General features: G+C 36.5%; 1 protein-coding gene across 1 annotated transcript in view; it reads right to left on the reverse strand.

Moving 5' to 3' along the window:
• Positions 1–10,446, reverse strand: part of SAMM50 (SAMM50 sorting and assembly machinery component) — a 34,055-nt gene that overhangs the window by 22,075 nt on the left and 1,534 nt on the right. The window contains exons 2-4 of the mRNA XM_073316621.2: positions 8,511–8,621; positions 5,673–5,774; positions 4,359–4,446 (exon numbers count right to left, since the gene is read on the reverse strand). Of these exons, the coding sequence (XP_073172722.1) occupies positions 4,359–4,446; positions 5,673–5,774; positions 8,511–8,621 (301 nt within the window). The remainder of the gene's footprint in view (positions 1–4,358; positions 4,447–5,672; positions 5,775–8,510; positions 8,622–10,446) is intronic.

The following is a 10,446-nucleotide window of genomic DNA, read 5'->3' on the forward strand; positions in this document are numbered from 1 at the left end:
TTACAAGTAATCAGTTCAATATTGCTTTATATCTGTATAAAAGGCAACTTAACTTTTGTAAAACATTCTTTTAGAAATCAAAAATTGGTTGACTCAAATCTTCATGAATGGCTAAGTTATACAGAAAAATAATCTCACAAAATTAGAAGTCTCAATTAGAATCCGAGTATTTGCGTATAGGAGTTTGATTCTGTCATACATTTGGCTTTTTCAGCATCAGTCCTTTAGTTATGAACTAGTTTAACATACATTTGGTAACCTACCCTATGAAAACAGAGTTACACCGATTTTATCTTAGAAGAAGGTAGCTGTATCAAATAGTCACTGGAAATATAGTGTTCCCAATCTCCATGGGAAAGTACCATGCAATGTAAGCATTTTTTCCCCCCCTCTTAAAAAATAAAAATAATTTCTGGCCCACTTGTCTTTGACCATCACAGTTTAGAGCAGTTGAGTTAAAGGGCATCTGCCTTTGCTCTAAGCAATTAGGCAATATGCCTTTAAGGAACAATGTATTATGTCACACAGACCTTCCATTTTCAGTAACAGAATATTTCCCAAATTAAACAGTCTCTTGATAACAGTAGGCCATTTCAACAGAAGCACTGTTCTGATAAGAGAAGGAAATTCAGAGGCTTCCTACCAACACATATTGCAGCAAAAGCATGAAACGTACAACTACATTAAAATTCTCAGATAATTCATTATTTTTATTTCTACCATATCACTAAATGTACACTTAAAAAAAAAAAAAAGACAAATTACTGAGATTTTTCATACTTCAGAGAGATTCTAATACTGACTGACAGCACCAGAAAATGAATTCCTCTATTTAGTCACAGAACAGGTATAGCACACAAGTTTCTCCACTCTGCCTTGACTACATGTCTCAGTCCTGACCTGTGGAGGATGCCACTAGGAGTGAAAAGGTAGTTCATTCTGTATGCCTATTCAATCTTTGGCCCCTCTGTTGAAACTACTTTGTTTTGTTTTGATTTAAAAGTAGTGTGAACTAGTAGTTAGAGACGAGGATGGGAATCAGGAGGCCAGACTGTCACAAAGACTTGCTGTGGAAACTTAGGCAAACTACTTGATTTCTATGTGCCTCAGTTTCCTTCTCAGTTAAAATGCTTTTCAAAGGTTGGTATTTTACTTGAGATCCTGGGATGAGAAGCAGTAAGCATGTATATGACGGGGCACATGCCCCACATTGGCAAATAATGGACTAACAGGGAATCTGAGAGCCCAATTAGCCCATTCTGGAGCACCTGGGGGGCCACAACTAATTAAGGATTAGCCCCAATTAGGGAGAACCAAGCTGAGCAGCACCTACAAAGGAAGGACTGCAGAGCCAATGGAAGAGGACTGAGACAGCAGAGCAGCAGTAGGGGACTGATACCCCAAGACTGACCCTGAAGGGAGAGCAGGAATGATGGGGTTCCAAGGTACCTGCCAGACAAGCTAAGTGACACCCTGAGAAAACACCTTAGCTACAGACTTGTAAAAGCTACACAGTCGACAAAACTCCAAGGAGAGAGGACTGGAGGGTGCAGCTCCATAGCAGACACCTGCATGCAGGCAAAGGTAGGAAACAGCTCAGGAAATCCGGGAAGGATCATAAAAAACAGACCCTTGCTTCTTATTACAAGGGCCCTGGGCTGGAACGAGAGGAGAAGAAGATGAGCCTGGCATCTCCTATTACACTATCCCTCTTGCGAAGGTGTAAGTCTCTGGAAAGGGACAAGGACTACAGGCCCGCTATGTGGCCATTAGGATTTTGGGTTTTCATTTGGACTTATTTCAGTACATTCCCCTTCCAGGGTAACCAAAAGAAAGGTGACCTGGCTGGAAAGCTTGGACATGATGCTGACCGCAACAGAACTAAAATGGTGATCAACTGTGGTTGCTAGAAGCAAGGGACCCTTTCAACGTCCCAAACTAATTTCAGGGGTTGCTACAGATTGAGGGCAACCGCTGAAAATGTGAAAAAAATGTATTATATGGACATTTGTCCATTGACGCCAACACAACCATACCATTTCACTTACGCCACCCAGCTATCTAACTGTATGAGTCTATTTATTAGAGCAATAACTAATAGCACATTAGTGGGTTCTAATCCTAACCTTTCACCTCCAGGCCTACACCTTTCATCCTACAATCTATCTAGTTTGGGTTAGAAGTTAGTTTAGTGACAATACTACTTATTGTATTTTCAAAATACATAGAAATACTCAGTATTCTTAAACAACTTTATTTTACCTTTAGTTCTTTCATATGGGATGAGAACACCCTGTAGTAAAACACAAACCCTTCAACTAAAGGTAGAAAACTGCAGTCTGGCTTTAAAGGATTAAACAAAGACACAATTATGTCATTGGATTTCTCTTATTTACTGTTAGTGTTGAGTGGGCAAATATCATAAATTTCATTATTTCAGACATTTAAATCTCAAATTTCACAGAGTTGTAACTGTACGGGTCCTGATCCAAAAAGGAGTTTGGAGGGCGGTGTCTCAAGGTTATTGTAGGAGCGGTTGAGATACTGCTACCTTTATGCCATCACAGCTGGGAAGCCGGAGAGTGGCAGCTGCTGGCCGGGAGACCAGATTTCACAGTCTGTGACACTTTTTTCATGGCCATGAATTTGGTAGGGCCCTATCTATAACCATGTACTTGCAAAATTTTTGTTGCAGAACCAGTGTGTATCCCATGCAGATAGGCTATGTACACCTCATCTGTGCACCACGGCTCTCAGCTCCATGTGAGCTCCCAGCACACTGCTATATAACAGATTCGGAAATGTGGATCCAGATAGAAATGGATTCATTTAGCACATTACACATGTGTGTGGCAGTGCAAGCTACTGCTTAAGTGTAACTTGGGGACAAATGTAGAAGAGAAAGATTCCTTCCTACCATAGAGGTGAAGATTTTGGCCTTTGACAGTTCACATCTCTCTCATGTCAAGCTGTCTGCAATCTAAGGCAGGCACCTCTGCATCTGTCATACTTGGTAAGTTGTCTTAGGGTAAACTAAGGCTTGGAAACTTTAAAAAATAATTCTAACTATCACAACATCAGATGGTAAGTGGGAGGCTTGCCCAGGGAAAGCTTCCTCCTCCCCGCTGGCAAGTGTTTTTGTCAAACTGTTTCACAGTTTGAAGTTGGATAAAACAATAGTGTCCTTCAAATTAGAGATGTCATTAGCATACAGACTTTCAAGGAGCTAGATGGTGTATACAGATAGAAAAAAGGCTAAATTATCGATTTATGATACCTTATCAGAACTATGAATGAAAGTTAGCTTTGAAAGATGAAAGTAAAACACTGATTTTAAAGAGATGAACTTGTATGTACAGTTCTGTAGCTCAGATACAAGCTATAAAACAGAAGATGTTGACACATGGTAATTTAAAGATCTTTTTTCTATGGTCATTTTAACACATTTGATCAATACAAAATAAAAGTTGATATTAAAAATGACAATACAATTCTTTACTGGACATTTTGAAATGATGTTAAGGAGAATACCTGAAAACAATGTAAAACTGCTACTGTATCAGATGAGTAAAGTCAGACAGCATACATGTTTACCCCCCCCCCCAAAAAAAAACAAAAACAAAAAAACAAAAACCACACACCCACACACACGCCCACCCCCCGTGGTAAAAGAATGTTAAGGTTGCAAAATCAAGCACTCTACAGTTAAGAAATTGCCCGTGCAATTTTAATTCAGCCCCCCTTCTGCATATGAATTATGATACAGCCTTTAATTACATGATCACATACTATTTTTTTTCCAGAGAACCCGTGCCTTATTCACTGAATAAGTAGTTGCACATTATTTCTTATTAGCACTCTCGTTCAATGTGTGGACACAAGCACACCTTCCAAAACCTGCACTAAATACAAAATTATTAATTTTCACATAGGCATTTCTATGGTGGTCTCACTATAATATCAGAATACTTCAAGCATAAATATATTCATCTTCACAATCTGTCCATGACATTAGGTGGTATTAATATCTTCATTTTACACCTGGAGAACTGAGGTACAGAGATAAAGGACAAAACTGTCAAGTGTTCACTAATTTTGGATGCCCTACTTGAAAAATCTAGGGCCTGATTTTTCAGAGTACAGCCCTTTATATGTTCAAATCACTGTTCCACACATTTCAGTTGCAGTTGTGAATGCTGAACACTTTGGCAAATTTGGCCCCAGGTGTGTCACAATAGGCAGCCAGAAAATGAGGAACACACAATTAATGACCATCTGTGAGGATTCTGGTTTAAGTGACTTGCCTGGCATCATACAGGAACTCTGTGGCAGAAGAAGGAACAGAATCCAATTCTTACCTTGACATGTATCAATCAGAACTTCCACCTGCCTAAAAATTCCTAGACGGAGCAACTGTTCACGAGCTTCATGTGATTTTCTCATTACCTATAGAATGAGAGAAGGAATTTGGATTGCACCTTACCAAGGAATCACTGGTACAATGGCTAAATAGCACAAAGAGATTCATATGTCATTCATAGATTTTGAATGGCTTCTATACACATTAGAACATAAATGCAAGAAGTTAAACACAAAGCATCCACCTCAATTTCCTGGTTTTGTTAACTTGCATCACCAACTTTATAATACTGAAGCATCCTTGCATATCCATTTTCTTTAAAACATTTTTAAAAAAGGAAAAAACCCTTCTGAACCATATCAGAGTTAACAAGGTAAGATCTTAACATCTCATTTGGATTCCTTATGTTTATCAACTGACTATACGTTAAACTCAAAAGTGTAGGTAAAAACCTCTCGTGTTAATTACTGTATTGAGTACTTACAGAAGGAGCTAGATATAAAGAACTTCTCTATAGAAGGAAAATGATCAGCAGAACTGTTGTATACAACGTAGCAGTGTCAGTCCCAGCATATTAGAAACACCACCTGGTGTCTCTAGCGGACTAATTCTCTTAGTGACTGAGACAAGCTTTCGAGCTTACAGGACCTGAAGAAGAGCTCTGTGTAAACTTGAAGGCTTGCCTCTTACACCAACAGAAGCTGGTCCAAAAAAAGAAATTACCTCAGAAGAACTCTAGCAGTATAAAGGTGGGGAGCAGCAATGAAAACTTCCCCACATTGTCCGGCCAACCTTATTCTAGACAGACGTCTACTCAAGAGTGAGAGAATATCCATACTGATTCAGACTTCAATCCCGGCTGACAATGCCACCAAAGTGCTAACTATGATAGCTGATGTCTTTTCTTTTTAAAGAACTGAATACAACTACATAACATAAATACATAATAAAGCGTGATTCCACTCTGAAAAGTGACTGAAAAAACATCATGGTGTTCTGTGTATGTTATCTCTGTTTATAAGAGAACAAAATAATTTTTCAATCAGTTCTGCACACTTAACCTGATCTGAAAGTCAAACTGGGTTTTCCTTTCTTGGGAATCATCAGTGGTAACAAAGACATTGCAGACTAGTAGCACAAGTGACAAGAGACTGGGCTGATGGGATACCCCATCACCTAATTTTAAAAAAAAAACAAAAAACTACATTTGGCCTATAGGTTTACTCATCTAACTAGTACCTGTAAGTGGCTTGGTAAATTTTTCAAGTCTGGAATGTTTTGCAGAGCATCTGCCACTCACTACAATACTTACATCAATGAGGTTTTTAGCCTTGAAAAGGTCACCAATTTCATACATGATAATGTCATCTTTAGTCCTTCCAAGTCCATCGAAGTGTACATGTTGAACCACCACCTAAACATAAAATGACTATTAACAAAAAAAAGAAATTAAACCACCTAGACATCAATAATACTGTAGTCTGACTGAAGGTACAAGATTATAGGATTAATTTGTGAATTACTATTAATTTATAATATCAGGGACCAATACGAGCACCAATCCTGGATTGTAGTTAATTATTTCCATTAACAAGAATTATGTTGAAAAACAGATTTCCTAACTCCAAATTAAGAACGGATTACAGGAAAAGACTACACTAAGAGTCCATAGCTACTAGGATTTTAGTTATATCTTTATGAAGAAGTCAGTCATTGGCTGAAACCATATGATCTTGAACACAAGACCGAAACATATAGTTCTCTATGTACTTCCTTTACCACTTACATATAAGCAAGGAGTTTAAATAGACAGTCAAAAATAAGTCTCAAATACCTGAGTAAATATTAAACATTCCATCACCATCTGAATATTATAAACTAAAACACATAGCAAGGTCTACAATACTACAAGATACCGAATGGTTTTTTTTTTAAACTCAAATTGTTTTTTGTCTATATAGCAGAGTACTGTAGCTAGTTTATCTGATTTTAATGCACTATATTGATTAAATCTGCCTTATTTTCTCCAAGCTTTTCAGTACACATAGCTTTGGGACTTATTACTCACTGCCAAAAAAAAACAAAAAAAAAAACACTACCCCTACCTAAGAAACAAACAAAACCCCCCAAATGATTAGATGCTCCTTTTTCTAATAAAATAGAAGATAGTTGCAACCTACCATCACTGGCAACCCTACAGTAATAAACTGGTGTGCACATGTAATAGAATTAAAACATTTTTTATTGAGGAAAGAGACTTCATTACCAAGCTTCCAGGAGGAGTGACTATGAACAAAGTCCAGGAAAGGAAACATCTTTAAAAATGAGAACATTATGTTCTTAAACATATTAAATGTATTTAACAACATATTTTGTAGGAAAAACAGGGTTGATAAAATATGATTATCTTTTATTTTAATTGGATTTTATTTAAATTGAATAAATTTTTTTTAGATAAACCTATTTAAAATTAAGTAAGAAATTGACAAACTACGTTAAGGCTAGACTTGGCAGAATTCGATTTTTTTAAAATAATTTTTAAGTTTTTTTAAATATTTTTGTCAATTTAAATGTTTACAGTTGCAGGAAATTATGGAGGAAAAGACAATATGTAATGACAGTAGATGTTGAGATTCTAAAAATTTAAAGTTTTATAACTGTTCAAACACAAATTTTCAACAGCATATCGATATATACGAAGTAAACATCCTTAAATCAAAAACTTTATTAAGTTCCCAAGCAGCAGTTTTCTTACTATGCCTATCTGCACATTTATCATCATCGATGGAAATATTTCTTGCTGGTTTTTCTCTCTCTCTCTCTGTGTGTGTGTGTGTGTGTGTTGAAATCGATGTTCACCAACATTTACCAATAAAAATCTAACACCTCCAAACCTTGTTAATGCCTTAAATTAATATAATGCATTGAAATCATTTACATTAAATACCAAAAATAATATTAAACAGTAGATCAGCTTGCCAAGTTTTAAAGAAAGTCAGACACCGAACTAGCGGATGTCACTGGCTAAGCACCTGGAACCAGAGTTTACTGACGTGCTGAATCAACTGTTGACCACAGTAGCCTCTACGGCATGTGCAGAGAAAGTTTTTTTTTTTTGTTTCAGTTTATTCAACTAGTTCAGTTGAACTAGTTCATTCAAAGATAAGAAACCAACTAGGAGCTGAAAAAGAAGGAAAGCTTGTTTTCCCTCTTCCAATCTATGAATAAAGCAAGGTGTGAGAGGATGAAATCTACTAGTTCCAAAATCTTGAAGAACATGGTTGCCAGAAACAAACAATTAGTTCAATTCACTAACTACAGATAATTAAGGCTATGATTTAGTCACTGAGATTGCGGAAGTCACAGATTCCGTGACTTCCAGCGACCTCTATGACTTCAGCCTGCACGGGTCAGGAACTGCAGGGTCCCCCACAGCCTGCGGTGGGACAGAACTGCAGGGTACCCCTGCCATCTCTGGCGGCCCCTGGAGCTCCAAGTCACCACAGGTGGCAGAGAAACCCCCATAGCTCCTGGCTGCGGCTGGGGAACCCGTGACAAAATCTTAGCCTTACAAATAATATTTTGTTTAATATCAGTTTTAAATGTAAAACATGTTTTGCTAAACTTTGATAAATTTCTTATGTATTCAGCACTTGTATTTAAAAAAAATGTGCATTTAATTGAATTTCCATCTAAATACAGCTTGACACAAATCACTAGTAAAAAATTAGCCATCTAGTAAATAAGAAATGCATTCAACATTTTTAACATAATAAAATGTAAAAGTTAAGAATCTGAATAAATGTAAGTTATATAATTGCTTAAATAAATGGCTACAGACATAGTGCAGCCTCCTGGTTAGCAAAAAGCAGCACCAAATTCAGTATGAAAGCTATATTTAGTTGCAACTCAACAATCAATCAACTTTTTATCAGGAAAAGAACTAAAAAGTACAAATGCAAAACATGATTAAAATCAATTACTTAAATCATTTTAATAACTGTTTGCCGATTTTAATCACCGAATAACAAAGGAAACCAGACATTACTGGATTCATTCTCTTCTTTTGTATCTCAAATACTGGTTTGGGATAGTCCCTACAAATAAAAGATTTAAATAAAACATTCACACCCATTGATTAGGAACTCACATCTTTGTTTTCAAGGACTTCCTGCTTGGCTTCAGGTTCAACTTCAACTAGTTCAGGTTCATCTCCTAGAGCACCAAAGTCAGACCCACTCACTGGAAGAGGCTCCAGACTCTTAATAAAATATATACACAAAATAATTGGCATTTGCTATTTAATAAATTAAACATTTTGTACCACATCAGAGAGTTTTTTTCTTGTGAGGAAAATTCTCACCATTCTGCCCATCATATTATAATGAATGACAATAACATAAATAGAAGAGAGAAAATACTGGACATTACATGTATGTATTTGTACAGTATATATTTGCTGAAAGTTTTATAATATATAGAATAATTTCCTTGTTGAGAGTGTTTTCTTTAGTAAGATATGATATACAGTAAGTTATGTCTGCCTAGAAAAAAGTACAGTATGTTTCTTTAAATCACTACACAGTTTTGCAGGAGAACAAGTTCCTTTCCTTTATAAAATTTCAAATATTTAACTTTTCTGATATTATTCACCAGCCCTTCAAAAATACTTGTATAATTCAATTTTTAATAGGCATCTATGCTTGTCGGTCATCTTATTTTTAAGGCATACTTTCACTATGTGAAATGATACGCAAAATTAAAGATATCATAACATTTGGTTTAGAAAGAAAAACAGGTTTTTCAGCATGTTACTTTGTTATGTGGCTTAAATCTTTTTAGATTTGCAAACACAAGGTTTTCTTCCTATCACCAGCCCTCTGAACATCATTCTAAGAACATGACTCATCAATGTTGGAGTCTGCTTTTGAGGTGAGAAGGTAAGTCAGTTCAGTTTCCCAACTAAAAATGGGTTTGTTTGCTATAGTTTATAGCATTATGAAATAAGAACAATAAGAACTTCACGAAGTCGTGGAATACCCTCTTACACTACTGCTTATATCAGACTTCAGCAACAATCTCTATGGCAAGGTCACCAGCAGAGTATACGCTGAATCGCTTCAGGGAGAAGCTATTCTTTTGCAACACAGGAAATGCCATACTGCACCAGACCCAAGGTCCAACTAGTTCAGTATCCTGTCTCTAACAACAACCAGTAACAGCTGAGTCAGAGGAAGGTTTCAGAACATTGCAGTAGGGAGATGTGGAATAATCTGCCCCCACATTAGGTCTTATTCTGATCTCTACCAGAAATTTGCTTAAACCCTTAAGAATGAGGCTTAATACCACCTTCAAAATTTTTATAATTATGACAACTCTGGATATCCTTGATATGCATATAAATGTCCAATCATTTTTTAGAATCTTACTAAGTTCTTGGTCTCAGTAACTTCCTGTAACAATAAATTCCACTGTCTGATTACATATTGTGTGAAAAAACATATGCCTTTATCACTTTAAAGTTTACCATCTTTTCATTTCACTGAATATTACCTTGGAGTTCTGGAACCAGAACGAAAAATACAAGATAAGGCAACATATGCTGAAATTATAGTATTCTATGACTCATCCAATATACAAGCCAACGGCTCTGTTTTTGTGCATATAAGGGAACTTGAATCTAGGTGTCATACTTTAACTCCAAGTTTCTTGACTTAGAATCATAGAACTGAAGAGGGCCTGGAGAGGTCATCACACTCGTGGCAGGACTAAGTATTATCTAGACCATCCCTGACAGGTGTTTGTCTAACTTGCTCTTACAAATCTCCAATGATGGAGATTCCACAACCTCCTTAGGCAATATATTCCAGTGCTTAACCACCCTGACAGTTAGGAAGTTTTTCCTAATATCAAACCTAAACCTCCCTTGCTGCAATTTAAGCAGATTGCTTCTTATCCTATCCTCAGAGGTTAAGAACCATTTTGCTCCCTGCTCCTTGTAACAACCTTTTATGTACTTGAAAACTTATGTCCCCTCTCAATCTTCTCTTTTCCAGACTAAAGAAACCCAATTTTTTAAATCTTCC

Source organism: Lepidochelys kempii, chromosome 1, assembly GCF_965140285.1.
Source record: "Lepidochelys kempii isolate rLepKem1 chromosome 1, rLepKem1.hap1, whole genome shotgun sequence".
NCBI classification, from domain to species: domain Eukaryota; kingdom Metazoa; phylum Chordata; order Testudines; family Cheloniidae; genus Lepidochelys; species Lepidochelys kempii.